The sequence below is a fragment of the Coturnix japonica genome, chromosome 2 (genome assembly GCF_001577835.2).
Source record: "Coturnix japonica isolate 7356 chromosome 2, Coturnix japonica 2.1, whole genome shotgun sequence".
NCBI lineage: Eukaryota > Metazoa > Chordata > Aves > Galliformes > Phasianidae > Coturnix > Coturnix japonica.
The window spans coordinates 92,366,388-92,385,815 of NC_029517.1; the positions used below are offsets into that span (position 1 = coordinate 92,366,388).

General features: G+C 37.9%; 1 protein-coding gene across 9 annotated transcripts in view; it reads left to right on the plus strand.

Moving 5' to 3' along the window:
- The window catches only part of GREB1L (GREB1 like retinoic acid receptor coactivator), a 107,996-nt gene that overhangs the window by 69,140 nt on the left and 19,428 nt on the right, over nucleotides 1-19,428 (plus strand). For 5 of the 9 annotated variants that reach the window (XM_015855406.2, XM_032442684.1, XM_015855407.2 and 2 more), the window contains 12 exons: nucleotides 154-291; nucleotides 3,651-3,785; nucleotides 4,760-4,897; nucleotides 5,227-5,346; nucleotides 6,927-7,064; nucleotides 8,795-8,980; nucleotides 13,009-13,335; nucleotides 13,737-13,865; nucleotides 14,398-14,532; nucleotides 15,702-15,899; nucleotides 17,428-17,608; nucleotides 18,947-19,139. In XM_015855406.2, the coding sequence (XP_015710892.1) occupies nucleotides 154-291; nucleotides 3,651-3,785; nucleotides 4,760-4,897; nucleotides 5,227-5,346; nucleotides 6,927-7,064; nucleotides 8,795-8,980; nucleotides 13,009-13,335; nucleotides 13,737-13,865; nucleotides 14,398-14,532; nucleotides 15,702-15,899; nucleotides 17,428-17,608; nucleotides 18,947-19,139 (2,018 nt within the window). The remainder of the gene's footprint in view (nucleotides 1-153; nucleotides 292-3,650; nucleotides 3,786-4,759; nucleotides 4,898-5,226; nucleotides 5,347-6,926; nucleotides 7,065-8,794; nucleotides 8,981-13,008; nucleotides 13,336-13,736; nucleotides 13,866-14,397; nucleotides 14,533-15,701; nucleotides 15,900-17,427; nucleotides 17,609-18,946; nucleotides 19,140-19,428) is intronic. The other 4 variants (XM_032442686.1, XM_032442687.1, XM_032442688.1 and 1 more) reach the window with 2 other exon arrangements.

A 19,428-nucleotide genomic window follows, 5' to 3' on the forward strand; every position in this document is an offset into this window, starting at 1 on the left:
CTAAACTGCTTGAGCTGTATTTTCGTTGAATGCTGCCATTTGCCGCTGTTTGTTGTATGTGCCGTGTGTATGCTTTTAATGTTTTGTCACCTTTCACCACTGTGTTGCTGAACTTTCCGGCTGGAAGGCAGGCCTTGTTAATATGTACTGTAGCTGCTTCGTTTGCAGAATGTAGAAGCAGGCAATCATCTGCTGCTAGCCTCTCTGCTAAACCAAATTCTGCGGTGTCACCGTCCACGACCCCAGAGGGTGGATCAGCTAATGGATACAAATCAGGGTTCACTCAGACAGGTAGGAGCTGAAAGTGCTATAAAGATAACCATTGGGGTGGTAAGTTACCTCAGATATTGTTGGTTTAGAGATGCCATAAACAAGCGAGTATTTACTTTGAGCCATGTGTAGATTACAGCTGGGAGGATACCTTTTGGAATTTGCTGTGGGAAAGATTAAGAGCCAGATGAGGTTGAAGACGAACTTGTTCTTCATAAGAGCAGTCAATTAAAGCATTAAATGATCTTTTGTTTAATTTATTTGATTCCTTGTTTCCCAGTATTTGCTTCATTTTGTGGATCTCAAAATATTTGAATTATATGTTTATAGCATTTACAGCAGGATCTTTACTTAGTGTATATAGACTAGGATATTTGCCTAGAAATGGGAAAAAACTTCTCCTTTGGGGCTGAGCAGGACAGTTCTTATTTGTTTATTTGCTTATTTATTTCCATGCAGGTAAAAGTAAAAATCAAAGCATTTCCTCTTACAAATACGGGCTTTTTTAATATTATATGAGCTCTAATATGCATCTCATATGTGCTTTCCAGTTCTAAAATGCTATTAGCGACATACTTGACTGAGGAGAAACGGTAAAAATCAAATGGACGATGGCTGACAAAGGAGCAGCATTATAAATTAATTTATTTCTCACAAATAGCTGAAGAGCTTCTCTTCGACCTTTTGTTTTCTCATAGTTTCATTGCAGCTTCATCTGTGTTGTTTTATGGTTTTATGTCTGTTTCTGTTATTTCATGAAAAATTAAAAGCAGGAAAAAGTTTGGTGGTTGTAAGTGGCTGGTGTGTATGTGCCACAACAGAAATCCCTTTAGCGGAGGATGAAATGCAGATGAAAAAAACAAGCTTGTTCAAATAGAAAGAAAAGGGAAAAAAAAACAACCAAAACCAACCCTAATAATAATAATGAAGCTGTAAGTGCATAACAAACAAAAACTGAACATAAGTCTTTTAATGGAACTGCAGTCACTAATCAATATATTCACAAAAATCCTTTCTCCAGGTGGTCAAGCTTCCTTCTGTTTAGCAGGCTGTGTGCTTTAGGCTTTTGTTATGATGTATTGAGTGTCATTCAGACACATCTGCATTTCACTGCATGATCCATTGGCTTCCAGGGACTGGCATGAAAACCGTGCAGATGCATGAGAACCAATTTATATGAAATAACAAATGACACGATATTTAACACAGCTTTGTCTTCTATTGTACCTGCCAAGTTAATAGATACACCTTTTATGTACTGCTTTCTGCTTATCACTCACTGTGATTTTCAGTCTGCTTGGTTTTTCTGTGTCACTGTTTGTACTCTAAGGTCGCAGTTGCCCCAGACCTTTTCATCTTGTTCTGGGTTATCTTCTAGTGAAGATAATGTCTCATCCACACATTTGAATCCATACATTTGAATTCCCAGTGACCAGGAGAAGGGGGAAGGGCACCTTTTTCCTCTGGTGTGAATTCTGACATATGTTGCCCATAAAGGTCTGGCTGTTACTCCCCTTGGATTGCATAGCTGCTTGCACTTCAGGTTGGATGGTGTGTTGTTTTAAAATAGAAGTACTCAGTAGCAGGTTGCTTTTTAAAATCGTTTTCAGTTTCTTGTCAACTCACCCATTTTTCCCTTTGAACTTGTGTAAGTATTTCTGTCTTCTGCCTTTGTAAGGCACTAGTTAAGCCTCCATATCCTAGAAGCCACCTGTAGGCAGGCAGTCACATTGAGTACTGCAGTGAAATTGTAATTTCATGATAGAAGTTAGAGCACAGTAGAATTATGAAATATCCTAGTTCAACTTGACAGTGTGCTGTGGCCGTGACACTGTCCCTTTTTCAGAACAGCATGGGAAGATGCAGTTCCATGTCAGATGAGCTGTATTTTAATTGAAATTACAACAGTGGTTGAAACTTTGATCAGCATCAGGAGTTCTGTTTAGGCAGACATGCAAGAGATAAAACTTCAGTTCAGGTGTTTAAGGGATAGTAAACAGCTAGAAACAAGGTTTTATGATAGAAAGATAAACTACTTTTATTAAAGGCAATACTACAAGTGCTGCTTAGGTGTCAATGTGATGTTTATACCAGCCATCTGATTTCACGCATAAAATGTCAAGATAACGTATTAGAATTGAAAGAGTAGGAGAAGACAGACAAACATACTCAACAAAATGGGAGACCAGCGTTATCTTGCAAAGCTGCTGAGCCAAACAGTCTGATGGCTGTATAGCATTTGTCCTGTGAACGTGGACAAGGCTTTCTTCTGGAGTAACCCTATTGGCTCCTGTTTTCTCCCCATCTCAGTTGCTTGTCTGGCAAAACAGACTCTCCTCCTCCCATCCTTCCTCGCCAAATGGCGTGTCGCCTGAAGGGGAATGTATTTGGCAGATCAAATTGGTCTTTGCCTTCTGTTTTTTTGTGGGTTTTTTTGTTTGTTTGTTTTTCCACTGGCTGTTTTGCTAGGACATCTGTAGGTGAACTTAGCCTGTTTCTTGCAGACAGCTTTCTGCACAGATGTTCAGATAATGTCCCTTCACCCTGGGAAGAAAAAATTAGAATTTGCCAGTGTATCAGCATCCTAGTGTTGAATTTTTCTTTGTAATAAATTGCAGGTATGAAATGCCTAATGTTAGCATGCAGAGAGCTTTTCAACCTGTTATGACTTACATTTTTATACTGGGCAAACTTCAGATTATTTTTTTCCTTATGCAAAGTATTTATTTTAGATGTTTTTCCTTAAGCATTTCTTATGCAAGATTACACTTTTTGTAGCCTTATATAATAAGATAATAGAGCTGTAAGGTGATATCCAGAGGTTATGCATTTGATTTTGATGAGCCCTAATTCAGCGTCTTAGTCTGGCAAAAGTTCTCTAACATGTTTCAAGTCTCACATGACAGAGATTCCAAAGCCTTTGAGGCAGCTTATTCCAAGTGCTCATTTGCTGTGCTTGCTGGAGACAAATCACCAGCTCTTTCCCTTAGCTTTCTCATCTGTTACACAGGATAAATGCATTTACTTGCCTACCTCACACGTGTGTTTTAAGGAGAAGTTTTGAGAGCAGGCTCTTTCTGCAGTTAAAACATTTTTCAGCTGGCATGTGAAGGTGTTCTGAACAAGATCTATCATGTTCAGTGTGTTCTATCATGGGCTTAGTGTATTATTGGATTCTACAGAAATGACTGGTAAATGTTTGTTGCAACTCCTGTAAGATATCTTTAAATGACTTTTTAAGTGTAAAATAGTTTGTTTGCATTATTTCCAAAGGTGTATAGATAAACATATATGCATGGTTGTGCTTATATAGTACAAAACATAAATACTGATATATATAATTTTCAATTATTACATAGTTAAATGTCTTCTTTTCTTAGATTCTTCAGTGTTCAGTCCAGCAAAATCATCTTCTGCTATTAATTTAAGTGGAACTCAAGATCCATCTCGGAACAAGAACATTGTGAAACCTTTGGCTTTGTCAGTGCAACTCGTAGGAAAGACATTTGCTTCAGGTAGCACTTTGCTTTCCAGGACAACTGAAAGCCAAGGCAATTATCTGCTTAGCAGTAAAGAAATAAGAAAATGATCCTAGAGATGGAAAAATGAAAGGAGAACATTCACTAGTATTTTCTAGAGTCCTCACATTCGTACAAACCTTTGAACTGAGATTATCTGTGGCCATTACTGTCTCCGGACAGAGCTTTGGCTTTCAGATTTGACACTGTGGTGGAAGTGCATATGGTATCACTCTTGGTATCATTACTTCAGATACATTTTGAGGAATACACTCTCGCTTAAAAGAGGTTTACTGTATGTGCCCTTTTAATCGATTATTTCTATGTTGTATGCTTAATGAATTAGAAATCTCAACTGTGGCACCTAGAGCCCTCATTTAGGAACTCTGTTGTGGTATTCTGATTATTTATTAATGTATCTAATTAGCCCTTTAAACAATCAAAATTACCACAAATAATATAGGGAAATATATATTTTTCTTATTCAAGCATATGTTTACTTTGATTTTTTTTTTTGTGTCTCCCATGCTAAGGCTTCAGATGAGAGTCCTATAGTGATTTAATGTGTACGGCATATGGATAATCAGGGAAAAAAATAAGTAGGTGTACCAGTGAGACATAGAAAGCTTTATGAACTGAATTTATGATAGGTACCTTTTAAAATTCTTTGTGTCTGAAAAACATTCCACAAGATTACCCATGATTTGTGTGTGTGTGTGTAATCTTTTTATTCTGCTGAGGTTATTTTGGACTTTCTCCTCATCCATTTTTTTCTTCCTGGAAATGCAGATATCTTGTTTCAGTATTAAGATTTTGAAGCCTATGTCCAAATTATCCTGCACTAGGTACTCTTCATGCTTTCAGTCAGGCATCTCGCCATGTTCTTTTGTGTGTGCATGCTGCTGTATTGTTTTGTTTGTTTGTTTTCAAGATTGTCTCAAGCCACACACTCTGTATTTTATTATACTCAGCTCCTCTTTCACTGCGTGCCACTGATGTTGCTAATGGAAACGCTAATGGAGGAAGAAATAATGTATTGAGTTCTACAGCCTCTCGGCCAATGCCTCACTCGACCTCTCCTAGCCCTGCCTGTGCAGCTGGAGACCAAGGTAAAGAAAACTCTGTTCTGAGTTCTTTTTAAGCTGCAATGGCTATTGGACCCAAAATTCAGGATTTGGATTTTTCTTCCCATCATAGCTGTTCCTGCAGTTCAGTCTTTACAGATCTATTTGTTTTCTGGTGATGACAGCACTGTAGTTTTTAACAGAGATAGCAGCGTTTCTCGCATCGTAGTCTGGCTTCATGTAAGTCTAGGTGTAAACCTCAGGAGCTCTGTAGTGTGAAACAGCTCAACACTATTGTGAAATGGAAATGTAGGCTCTAGTCAGGTCATTCAAAAGAATGGAGTTTAGAATATAGTTTTTGCTTTTCTTCACAGCATCAATGTCCAATTCTGGACCACCAAAGAAACGTCATCGGGGATGGTCTCCTGGATCCCCAGTACCTCCTCCTGGCTTAGTGGTACCTGTTCCTACGATTCCACCCTCAACTAGAACAGGTAAAACTCTAAGGATACAGAGATTTCATTCACAAAAAGCTGTAGTTGGGCAGACCAGCAGCCCTGTGCTGCTTCATTTATGGATTGCACAGAAAATATCACTGAGCTTGCTGTTAGTATATAAAGACCCCGTGGAGAGTTTTTCAGATGTCCCAGAAAAGTTTCCACAGGACAATAGGAAAGCAAAACTCTTGATCCTTCAAGAGGGAGAGAAAAGGAAGATGAGAGCTACAAGGACCTAATTTTAACTAACTTCCCCAGATCTAACTCAGTTCTTCTGAAATTGTGCAGGTGTGTGAATATATGCATATATTTGAAGGGTTTCCATTAGCCTCCAGCTTGAATATCGTGTCTCCATCTAGTGTGACATGCTCTTGAAACAGCACATTCAGTTCTTTTATAGGAAAGATGCATTTATGGAATTTTGGCCTAACATACAATGCTGATATCCCCATTTTTGGTTAGAAGGAAAAGTCTGTGAGGCCAAAAGGCCTGTGTGTGGAAAAGCTCTAGGAGGGATATATAATATCATGATATGAAATAGGATTAAGTATATGCATATGTGAGTCATCATCAATACACAACAGCACTACTTCATACATGACTACTAAGAAAACTGTTTACTATTGAAGGACTTCGCAGTTATGGGAGTCAGAATAGTTTATAAAGGGGAATATGCAATTACTGATCTGTCTGTATAGTGGGAGAATAAACACATAAGGAAGGGAAAAAAGCCCAAAGCATTTGTTGCCATGTACCACCTATTTTTAATTCTGTTTTGGGAGATTTGGTTGAGAGAGATTTTGGAATTTATTTTCAGAGGTGTTTATCATGGGAAGAAGGATTACATAGTAGAAAGGGCTATTTGAGCAGTTCTGCCTACTTGAGGACCTCCAGTCGATCACAGCTGTTTCCACAGCTGAAGCGTATGCATGCATACATTCATTCGAGCTGCCTGTGATGTTTTTCTGCAGATAGCATTGTTTGAAAAACCTGTTGCAAACAACCAAAAGAAGCCTGAGAAACTTCTGAAGCATGCCTCACACTGAAAACTGATAACATATGACAGAATTTTGCACTTTGTTTCTTTTTACATGTGAAAGCTACTTTTGCACCTTCATGCGTGAAGCCTAACTTTTATCCTTCTAACAACTGCTCAAGGGCATCTTTGAGATTTTGGCTTCTATTTTCTTATCTACATATGTTCTAGGTCCTAAGTCAGACCAGTTGGTTCCCTTTAACTGAAAGGTATTATTGAGAGGTGGGCTCTGCCTTAGAGATGGCCTCTTGGCTTAGTACTTGGCTTTGTTTGAAGATGCATATTCAAGCCTGTGTTTTCCTCCCTCATTCCCACCAGCAATACAGTGGCCAGAAAAGTTTTATTTTAGGGGTGGGGCTACAGGAGGGTATAGCTTCTTCATTTAAATTACTTAAAGCTATAGCAGGAAATGCAGAGGCCTTTTGAATTTTATTACAGTTTGTGATCTGCAGTTATTTTTCTTTTTTTCTATTTGTTAATATGACCAAATCACAGTATGAGCCTTCTAGTAATGAAAGCTTCTCTTTTCTTTATTTTATAGAGCCTCTTTTGTCAGTCCCAGTTCCTCAATCCATGTTAACTGGAATTTTACAGCCTCAACCCATCCCAGCAGGGGAGACTGTAATTGTTCCTGAAAACCTGCTGAATAACTCGGGAGTCAGACCAGTGATTCTGATAGGTAAGTTTTACACTGGGGAGTCAAATGCTGCATGTTGAACAAATGCGTGTTCCTCTAGGAGAAACGTGCTGCTTTTTTTTTTTCGTTTCTTTTTGTTCCTCTTTGCATTCAGCACATACGTTTCTGTCATGGATAGTTTGCTTTAGTTGCTCAACACTTCAAATCTGAAGTTAGATTTCTGAGAGAACCCTATTTGCAAACAGGTCATGACCTCTGGCAAAGCTGAAATTTTGTACTGACATTTTTGTAAAATCCAAGAATAGAAATGTTTCCACATAATGAATACAGCTCTCCAGAAGAAACAACTTACAAAACAATTATTTCCTGCAGCATTTGTAGTCCAGATCTCAAGGCCCAACAATTCCACATGAGAAACAGAAAATTGACTAATCCAAAGTGAATTGTCTTTTATAATCTATAATTACTGTAAGCAACTGAGATAACAGGTCTTTTAAAATTCTCTAGCTGTATGAGTACATTGTTAACCTTTAGGAGACATTGCTTTTACTGCAGAAGTGTGTCTTGTAATCTGAATATTCTTCTCAAGCTGAACAATATAGGCATAAAATATAACACAAATAGGTTGGCTGGGTCTGTGGAAAATTTTGAGGATAGATATTAACTCTTCAGATGTCTTCCCAGTCCAGCACAGTACAGATCCTTATGTAAAGTAACTTCAGTGTTTAAAGAAAACATCTGCCTGTATAATCCATGGGATAGCTTATCATTCATGAAGAAATGGAGAAGTTCTGAGTCCTCACCTGCACATATAATCCTAATATGCACAATTTCAAAAGAATTAACAGGTCTATCTACACCACTAAAACCACCGAGGTTAGGGTTACACTTCTTTTGGTTTGTCTTGTTTTCTAGAAGCATATTCTAAAGCTGTAGTGTGGTGCTTTAATGTTTTCAAAGAAGCATTTCATTATTAAAGATGAGGTTGTCTACAGTTATCAGATTAAGTGCAAACTGAATGCGGCCCTTAGGCTTCTGGAGAGTTGCCAATGGAGTCCTCAGCTTGGCTAAATGTTAGTGTCCCTGAGAAACAGAGTCCTATTAATAGAGCAGAACCAGATGTACCCAAATGGATGGGTTTGGCAAAATCTGTGCGGAATTTTTTTTGAAAGGAAAACATTCTCAAAGAAAAAAAAGGGAGCCTGTTCTCCTCATCTGCTTTACCTGACAGAACACCATGTTTATTTGTGGATGCTTTTTTAACCTGTTAATGCAAACAGAAAGAAAGCATGGAAGAAAAGTGAAATTAATCAAGGCAGTACTGCAGCAGCTGAATCAATTCTACTGATACTGATGCTGCTTTGGTAACATTAAGATCAATATTCTTTTGCTTCCATTGATTTTTGGGTGTTGGTGTTTGTTTGTTTTTTTGCACACTGTATTATGGAGAATGTGTAAAAGGTCAGGGTAAGACCCAAGAAGATAATATTCTCATTTGTATTTGGAAAAAAATAATAATTATCCTAATGTGTCCATAGTTTTTGCACATCTGTGTGATTCTTCATGGTAATTAATAAATAACTAAAAGTTAAAGGGACAGTGGCCTGTCTCATTTATTTTGTTAGTAATTATAATGTCAAGAGCAGTCGCTGATGCAGTATATGTAGCAAGGTAACATTTAGGAGAAATTTGGAAACATATATGTTGTGCATGATTTCATGTAGTGACATTTCTTGAGAATTTCTGTTATTGTTTTGTTTCTTTTATGAAAGGTTATGGCACTTTACCTTATTTCTATGGCAATGTTGGTGATATTGTTGTAAGTCCCTTGCTGGTGAATTGCTACAAGATTCCACAACTGGAAAACAAGGATTTGGAGCTCCTGGGTTTGACCAGCAGTCAGCTGCTAAGTGTGGAGAACATGATCCTTTTAACTATTCAATATCTTGTCCAACTAGGTAAGCAGTGTGTCCCTAAGTACTCCAGTTCTTATTTTTTACTGCCCTTTTTCTCATCAGCCTCTTTATGATGTCTGCTTCAATTTCCTGATTATTTTTTTTGTCCCTGGAAGAGGTAGGTGGCTCCATCTAGCGTGTGTGTGTATTCGCTACTTTGAATGTCAGGTTGAAGAAGAGAATTTTAGGGCTGATACTGATTCTGCTCTCCATATGGGGATTGACCAGGTCACCTTTGTGAAAACTGATCCTCCTTTGCAATGCAGATAACTCATTTGCTTAGGGTATCAAACCATCAGTTACCACGGCTCTTTCTAGGGACACTTGGTCTGTTTTATTTAGTTTTGTAACAAATGCTAGCAGATGTGTGATGGTCATCATTGTTTTGGTGACAGCACCGTTTACATGAAAACCACATTTGTTATTCAGATGAAGGCAAATTGTTCAAAGAATATCTCATTCGTGTAAATGTATTTGAAATGGATTCTTTGCAAATTTGAGAGCAAAGCAGGTTTTCTTTCTCTTGTTACAGGTCCAGACATTTTCCCCTGCCTTAGATAAACCTGACTGTTAATACTACTATATTTTTTAGAAGTCAAAGAAATGATGCAGAGCATCTTTAAGGAAGCTTCTGAGAGCACTTTCTGTCTTAACTTCTGTATTTGAAAAGATGCTATTTGTAATAGAGGAGCGCCAAGTGACTTTTGTGAAGATCACCCTGCTTTTTTTGTACTAGATTCCTGTTAAAACATCTGTAATACATAATGGTGTGAAATGTGCAGACATTTCAAAAGAAGTGCAACTGGTGATAACCCTATAATTTGGGAAATAAATGTGCTCTGTGTCAGTTTAACCCTTGTGTTCTTACTCTCTGCTGTTCTCTGTTGATGCAGTACTGTGACAGACAGGAAAAAGGCTGTCTTCTGTGTTGTAATGCCCTAAGTGACCTGTTTGCTTTATTTATCATTCTCTGCTGTGAAATACCCTTAATAGTCCATTGTGTGCCAGGCTAGAACAGACAAAGTGTTTCTTTTTCTTTACAGGGTGAATGTATTTCTCTTGCTGTTCTTTCAGTGGGCTTGTATTTGTTTGCTGAGGTTTTTTAACCTTTCTGGAAAGTTGGTAGAGTTTTCATTTTAAAACCAGCTGCCTCACACAGTTTTAGATTGATAGAGGCAGCCTGCAGACTTCCTTCCAAGAGACATGTAGCCAGCTGGTACAGTACTTCTGATTAGAAATATTTTTTTAATTGAAGCCTATGAAATCAGTGAGCCTCATTCCATAAGTAGGTCTTGCCTTAGGAGATGTTTTGTCTGTCCTTGCCTCAGGCTGGGGCAAAAGCTTCTGGAGTACCAGCTCTGTCTGGTAAGCACCATCCCTTCGTAATAAAGAAATTCCTTTGTTAGCAGGTGTTATGTTGGCTGGGTGCACAAAACTGAGCAGTTTGCTACTTGGCCTTGCTTGGAGGTAGGAATTGGCAGTGTGAGATGAAAGAACCTAATGAGGGAAAAGTAAGAAACATTGTGAAGAGTGTGGGAATCAGAACATTGCACTGGTTTTGATCTTGCTCCAAACTGAAAATTGTTGGAGTCCTGACAGTTGCACTGAAATGCAGACTTTATCCAATTTGTAAAATCAAAGCAGATTAAAGATAATTGGAGGGCAGCCACGTCCCAAACGTTTTTGATGAGGAGAAAAGACAAATTGCACGCATAAATGAACAGTTTATTCATGTGAGCCTCTTTCTTGAGAAAGGTCTAAAAAGCTTTTATTTCTTCTGGAGTGTATTACAAAAGCATATGTTAAAAGGCAAAGATCAAAATACAGAAAAATTACATATTCTGAGCCTTGCCTAATTTTTTCATATCTCATTGATCGTGCATGATATTTGTGCATAAAACTGTATAGGAGTGCAGATCATATGTATATTATTTATGAAAGTTCTCCTTTTTGGTTACATTGCCAGAACTGTATACATAGGGCTGTGTGTATGCATGAGAATTTGTTTCAGTCTCCCTCTGAGAACATGGCAACATTATTAATAGTAATAAAATGCTGTTAAATTTTCTGCAACCAAATGAATGATCTCACAGCAATGTTAGAAATAACTGCAAAGCATGCACATCTTTAATACTTTTTGAATCTACTAAGAAGGCAATTCACTGTTAAAGCTGTGATTGTAAACCATAATGTTGCTGTAAATAAATTCTGCTGACGGATGAAGGAATGACTTAAAAATGATCAGGAAATGCGTTTGATATTTTCTTTACTCCATCATATGTGACCCTGAGGTCTGTGTTTTGGATTTTCAGGAGATTTCTGAACTACCTGTTAACTACCAGTCTAAATCTATAGAATCATTCTATCTCAATTGAATCACTTTGACTGTGCTCTTGCTCAGTGCAAGAACAAGCATCTATATTCTGTGAAAGGGATACACGGACACCCAAACCTTGAGAGGTTATCCTAGCAATGCCCCCAACCTTAAATGGCTGGAGGACTATCTGGATACACAGTGAAGTGTGTGTTCCCAGAACTGGATGGCACTGAACTTAAACTGAAGGTGCTTTTGAAAACATAACTACTTTAATAAGGTCTTTCTCAGATGTGAATTGTATATGGTATTATTCCTTAGCAGTTTCATTTTCTAAAGTCAAGATGATCCTTTGAGAACTCGTTTCTGTAGAGAGGCTTTCAATTTTTCCATTTAGTTTAGAACATCTTTTCTGTTGTGGTCGATAGGTTGTAGATGGAGTTTTTTTCTGAGAAAAGTTATTTATTTGTCTATCAACTAACATTTACTTCTGCTACTTTGAGATTTTCAAAGACACTTCCTTATGAAGGAAAATACTTCTTCTAAAAAAAGAGCATTATAATGAGGGTTATGTCCATCTGTGCTCTGTAGCCCACAGTGTCCATGTGTTAGATGAGGTTCATGCAGAAAAAGATGGAGACAGGATTGCATTTAGAAGTCTGTAGTTCCTTCACCATGCTATAATAGGTAATTGGTTGGTGACATTCTCTGCATTTACTTCTTAAAAAGGCAAAATGACAACAGGCAGCGATATTTACATGTCATGTACTTGTGTTACTCACTCACTCCCTGCCCTGCTTCTGTCACAACCTTTGTTTTCTTTTTTCACTACCCAATTTGCTTCTTGTCTTTGGTCCCAAAAGAAAACATACAAACAAAAGAACGCAGCATTTCACATGTTGCTGGTATTTATTCCCCCTCTTTTTGTCACCGAAAAGCAAACTGCTAATGTGTGAAGCTCTATCTGCTTTTGCACTGACACGGGACCTAGGCAATTTGAAGTATGGTTACTTTTTGCTCTGCATTCATGAATATTTTTAACGTGTTACTGGGTATCTCTGGCTGTAAGATAAATCTTAGTGAGCAAAATGTTATTTAAAGCTGAGTGACTGACACTAAGATAGGATGACTTCCGTTTTCCAGTTGAAGTTTACAATATAATTTACAAGCTCTAAGGAATGTAGATGTAAAGTTGTATGTACATATGCTTCTTAAATTTATGAGCTTGAAAATTAAATAGTAAAAGAAGAGGTTAAGCATATTCATTTGCATCCAAGTTTAGTTTATTGGTATGAAAAATGAGGAAAACCAACATGAAGACCAGGTTTTGTCATACTGCATGGCTGTGATTAGACTGCAAGGATAAGCATTTGCATTGTCTGCTGTAAAGATGTATAGAGGCAATGTGATCAACCCTTCTGTTTCAGGCACTTGCTTCCCCTTCCCCTTGTTTGTGCCACTGTTTTCTCAGGGTAGAAAAGCTAGGAATAAAATGGAGAGGTGGTAGGAGAGAAAGTACAGAGGGGAGAGAGGGGATTCTAATAAGAAAAAGCAAGAATATGTCATGCAGATAGATTTCCACTGAGTGGAGAATGGGTTTTTGCATTTAAAAATACAATGAAGGAACTTCTCACGTCAGGACAGACAAGAGTTATTTCTGGTTCATTAACATTTTCACATGAGATACTGTTCTTCTATTTGTTTGTTTTTAATGTAGGTCCTGACCAGATACCCCTGAGGGAAGAATTTGAGCAGATCATGCTGAAAGCTATGCAGGAGTTCACTCTGAGAGAGCGATCCTTGCAGATGAGTGCACAGTGCATCTCTGTGTCACCAGCTCAACTGCCCTGGCTCGCTAGGTTAATTGCCAGCGTGTCTCGGGACCTCGTGCACGTGGTGGTTACACAGAACTCTCTGGCAGAGGGGATCTCAGAGACGTTGAGGACTCTCAATGAAATGAAACATCAGCAAAAGCTACCAGATTATGTAGTTGCCATTTGTGCATCAAAGATAAGAGGAAATGAATTCTGCGTAGTAGTTCTGGGTAAGTAACAGTTGCAGAACACCGAATGCGTTTTGTCAGGACATTGTTCCAGCCTTCAAATACGTTTTGTTCTTTTTATTATCCTTTGTGTTGTTGTACTGCAGTGTCACAGTTCACTGTTCCTCCATCAAAACTTGGTGCACTGGTATCCGTAGGGACTTAGAAATACAACTGTAAAGTAGTGGTTACTACTCCTTGAGAGGCCTGAAACTTTATTATTTTTGAGGCAATACGTATATCCAATTGTTCTGTCACTATCACAATTGTTTTGAGACTTGTCTCCCAGTCAATGGAAATCCATCACTGAAGATCAACGTGCCACTGAACTCTGGAATGGAAATATTACGTTGACGGTTCACTGTATTGTAGATGAATCTTATTTTTTTCCCACTCTTCTCCAGGTCAGTATCAATCTAGAGCACTTGCAGAAAGCATGCTTACCACCAGTGAGTTTTTGAAAGAGATCAGTTATGAACTCATCACGGGGAAAGTTAGTTTCCTGGCATCACACTTCAAAAATACTTCTCTAGGTGAGTGATCCTAAGAAACAGAAGTTCCAATAAATGCAGTGGTCGTGTAATTTCTTTAGGGCTGATGCTCAGCAGCTGATGCATACATGCACAAAGATAGTTCTCCCTTCTCCATTGAAAAGCATCACTTTTTGCTCTTTGCTGAATGAGTGTAAAGAAGTGCTCATCTTATCCTTTATCTGTGTGAGAGTTACTCATCCTTTGATAAAATGTTTTTAACGCTGTTGGTGCTGCTAAATGTAATAGGCATGAGTGTTCTTGTTTGTGTTTTTAGCATTGTCTAGAGGCTGTTTCTTTGTAATCATCAGATGTCACCATTAGCTATAAAGGCACAGAAATTAGATTATTCAGCTTTGGTTTCTTTTTCTTGGAATTGATTTAGGTAGCAAAAACTCCTTTCTTCTCTTCCCTTTATTTCTAGCTTCCCTTCACAGATTTTACATCAGCTGTGTGAGAACGTGTGTGTGTCATGTTCTACATCATTTATCTTAAAGTGCTTCCAGATAATTTGGTGTTGTTAATTCTTAACTAGGTGATGATTTGGATAAGCTGCTAGAGAAAATGCTACAGCAGAGAGGGGAAAGTGTCATTATTCCTTTTAATGGAGATGTGAGTGAGTGTGTGTCATCTCAGGAGGCAATTGCCATGGTATCTACACAAGAACCAGGTAATGTTTTTACATGCAAGATGTGAAATAACTGAGTAGGTTGTTAAATGTCAAACATATATATATTCTAAGGCATATGCCTTAGAAAAGTCTGAAGGCTGCAGTCACTGTGCCAACCTTCAAATACTAATAGTGCCAGCTGGATGTAGGCATAAAGCATTCTCTTGGACAGAAAATCTTAGTAATAACCTTAAGCAGTGTTTACCACCCTGCATTTGATAATTCCAAAGTCATATGATCATCTGCTCTGCACTGAGTAGAGAAGGTGCCAGAATGGATTTGTCCAACCTTTGTAAACCTAGAAAAGGTGTGTAGTCTTGGGCTTAAGGCAGAGAACTGTGTTCTCCTCCTGATCTCCCTAGTATGTGTCCTCGTGTATATTTTATATTCCTCACTTTCCATGTTTATAGTGGTTAATAATAATATGTGCTACACAGTTGTGCTTTTTTTCCCCCGTGTTTTCAGGAAAGTGTTTTAAAGACTTTGGATTGAATGTGCTGGGCAAGCACAACCTTTCATTTTCTTACCTGTGGTGTGTACTTATTCAGCATACATGGCATGATACTTACATGCAAAGGATGAAGCAGAGTTGTCAACTAAAGGTGTTAATTATCATTCTCCCATTTTTGAATTCTTTAATTACTCAAAGTTTTAACCACGCTTTAATTTCTGTGTGACAGTAATGGTAAAAGATACAATGAGCTGCTGTGAACGTTGAGATTGTTTTAGGTCTAGTATCAAAGCAAATTCAACCTCCTATAAATCTTTGCTTTCCCTGTGAAAGAAAGGTATGCTCAAAGTAATGATCTCAGTGTTAAATCTGAACTAAAATAAGGTGTTACATAGTCTCCACGTGGTTCAGAAGATCCAGTTAGGGTGGCAGCTAGATACCTTGTTCTGGGACCCCCAGAAGGATAAGCCTTGAGCTTCCTCACAGGACTAATGTGAAGTGAGAACCATTTAATGTGAGGTCATTTGACAGATAATCACATTTTGATCAAAAAAATAAAAAGGTGACATTTGTGAACTCTGTTAGAATTTATTTTGTTGGGTTATTCTTTTTCCCTGATGATGGAGAGTGCGCTATTTGGTTGGTCATGTTTTTTGGGGTGGAGTGAATGTAAACATGTTTCTTGTGTTGTTTTCTTTTTCAAACAAACACACTCTAGATTTGGATGTTGATACCTTCCAGATTTACCAGCCACAGCTTACAGTTGCCAGAAAGCTCTTGTCCCAGGTTTGTGCTATAGCAGACAGTGGCAATCAGAGCCTGGATCTGGGCCACTTCAGCAAAGTAGACTTCATCGTTATAGTTCCCCGTTCAGAAGTCCTTGTGCAGCAGACCCTGCAACGGATCCGGCAGTCAGGTAAATGAGAGGGGTGGGAAAGGAAACTGTTAATTCAGACCAAACTATATGATTGCTGTTAGGCTATTATCTGATATAAATGTATTTTGTGCACCCTGTATTAGCTCTGTTAGTTGGTATTACTGATGAATTCAAAATATATTCCTTTCTCAGACTCGACTCAAACTGTATCACGTAAGCAACAAAAGAAACAAAACAAAAGAATGGAGGAATGTATGATTTAAAGTAATATTCAGCTGTCAAGAGAAAGAGGAGATGGATGACTGCAGTTCTGGTCTTTTATTACCTATAATTGCTAGTGCAGTTCATTCTAGGTACACATTTGTTCATATACTCATGTGTATTGAGCACAGGGATAGGTGCAGGAAACTCTTAGATAAATAAATGAGTGAGCAATGCACTCACATTAGTGGACAATAATTACTTTGCTGGTTCCAATGATGAGTTTTTATGTCAGACTCTTGTGTCTGAACATAGCTGATACCAACTGCTTAAAGAACAAGAAAGCTTTAGGAGGGAGATGATAGAGTATGTCTCTTAAGAACGATCCTTTTGATTCACTCTGTTAGTGACTGACCTGTGCCCAGGAAACTGTAGGAGTTTCTCTTTGTTGTACTTGATTTTGTTGTCCCCCTCTGCGTGTATTTTTTGTTAGCCTGATACTATTTTACTGCTAAAATGAAAAGAATGAAAAAGAAGGAAATTAAAGTAGGTGTTACTTTTCCTTTCTAAAATGACTGTTTGATGTTACATTTCTTGTTTCTTCAGATATTTTGTATACTTAATCATATGTGTGTCATAATAATACTCCACATTAAACCAGAGGTTGTCTGATATCTGTTAAATGCTTTACATTTACTTTATTTTTTGAGCAAGTGGTTTCTACTTTACTTATTTACACAGTTTTTACAATGACCGAAGCCATGGTAAATGTAAATTTGAGCTGTATCACCAGAGCTTGTTGCTACTTCTTTAATTCAGAAGGTGTTCAAAGCTACATTACAACTTGCCTTTTTTATGAGTATGATGACAGTTGATCATTGCGAAGACCACTACAGAGTAGCTGTATTTTACTGACATTTGAACATTAACCTTGAGGTAGAGCATGAAAAAAAATGATATTCTTGGGAGCTACTTTTACTTAAGTTTATTTTTGTAAAGGTAAGATCAGGGCAACAGCTTCTGACTCTATCAAGATTAGTATGGCCTAACATGGGGAAATTTGACCTAGGATCATGGAGCACCGCACACTGAGCGCCGTTCTGGAATTTTTTTGTGGATATATTTTTTTGTTGCTGTAAACATGAGAAGTCTTGAAAGGTCTTCAGGCATTTTTTTGAAGGAAATCCAGGGGTCAAAAAGCAAATGGCAGTCTCCATTGTGAGAGAGAGTGCGTTCTGATTACCATCCTCTTACCAGTGCCTGTCAGTGATAAGCTCTGATATTGGCAGAAAGTATCCGCAGGTGATGCTTGACATTTGGATGTATTCAAAGGAAAAGGTTTTTGTTGCATTCTCCTTTCTGGCAGGTGTCCTTGTTGACCTGGGCCTAGAAGACAATGGAACAGCGTATCAGCGAGCTGAGAAATATGTGGTTCGGCTCGACAATGAGATTCAAACAAAATTTGAAGTTTTCATGAAACGAGTGAAGCAGAATCCATACACGCTGTTTGTGCTGGTTCACGACAACGCACATGTGGATCTAACAAGGTAGCTGATTCAATATACTGAAGGAAAACAATACTTCTTATGGTATCTTTCTGTTATGTATTTCAGAAGACTCATCTTTGACACCCGGAGGTTCCCCTACGTCTAAGGCACTTGGTTCCATAGAATCAAATATTGTCACTTGCTTGGGTCTCATGTTTGTTAACTGATTCCATTGAAGTAGGATGAAAACTAGCTTTGGATTTTTAGATCTTTAATAAAACTGTTAACAGGGATAAGTTCTACAGTGCTGAAATTTGGCAAGAAGAGTGAAGTTTTACATCTTTGCTTTGCTTCTTTGTCTTTTTCCAATTCCCTGTTTTTGTGTTTGTTTGGTTTTTTTCTGTGCATAACTTAAAAACTCTCCCATGTTCACAAACTAGTCATGATTTAATTCATGTTTTTATCTTTAATGATAGTGTTGTTTTTGAAATGAAAAGGATTATGATTAACCAGTAACGTTTTCTTAAAAATATCCTAGGACTTGTGAGAAAAGGACTTAAAGAACAGTAGCTCGGTTGAAGTTCACCAGTGTTAGATAAGCAAAGAGCTTATCATACACACATGCTAAGAAAAATTTCTTCACACTGAATCATAATTTTGCAATGGAAAAAGAAAATAAGTAAAGCTAATTGTTCTAGTCTTGTTTCTTGAGTAAATTGAGGAGAAAAAAGTTAATGTGATTTAGATGTGTTGCATAAGGTTGTGGGACTCACTTGACAGCAGAGTCAATATTGAAAATACTTTCCTTGTTGGAGAGCTAAAAGTACCCAAAAGCAATGTTCTTCCTGCCTTATGCTTCTCATCAAATGTTTGTTACTGTGTTTGGTGTACAGATTTTAGAATTCCCTTTTAACCTGGAGGCCAATTTGATTCCATGAGCTGGAAGTCATGAAAACAGGAGACTATCACGTTCTCTAATCTCTTAAAAAAAAATAAATAAAAAATGTTGTTTCTGCCTGGAAAATCAGGTGGATTTTGAAAATGTGTTACTGTATGCAATCCCCACAACTCACACAACAGGGTTCGTCTGTAAGAGAGGCTTCATCAACTTTGGCTCATTTTTGGTTGCCTTCATCTTATGATGGATTAAATTAGCTCACTAATTCAGTGTCTTACTTACAACAGATTTAGTCCTTTATTTAGGTTTGGGTTTTTTTTCCCTTCTTGTCTGACTGTACCTATAGAGAACACTCAAATGTTTTCAACATCTTTCACCTTTTCAGAGTGTTTTTTAAGCTGTGATTCTCAGTGCTGTTGGAGATTTTTCTGGAGAAAGAGAGTAATCCATTGAATCTCAGGATGTCAGTAAGGCAATTCTTTGCGTTCTTATTTCTGCAGTGCCATTTCAAGTTCCCTGTCACATGGTGAGCCTAGTCATGGTCTGGCTGATAGAGTTATTAATTGCAGGGAGGTCCTTGAAGCATTCAACCTCCTTGTTCTTCAGGTCAGCTCTTTTCCTTATGCCTTGCAAACGCAGCAGTCCAGGATCAGCTCTAGCAATGAGGTACATTGGATACAATTTGATGCTGTGGTAAGTGTTTTATTTATAATTTTAATTGTGAATTTGAACAGAATTGTTAATTTTACTGAATCTAGCAGATATATATTAAAGAAAAGCTTTAGAAGAGAGCTCTTTCTCTTCTGGTGCTTGTTTGCTCAGGTTCTAGCAACATAATCCTGGTATGGTGACAGTAGAGGTACAGTTGACCTTTAGGCCTAGGAATCACGTTCTCCTTTATCCAGGTCATGTAAGATAAGCACTGGCTTTTTTGTGCTCTGGTCAGACAGAGCTGTGCAGGTATGCTGGAAACCTCTGGAGA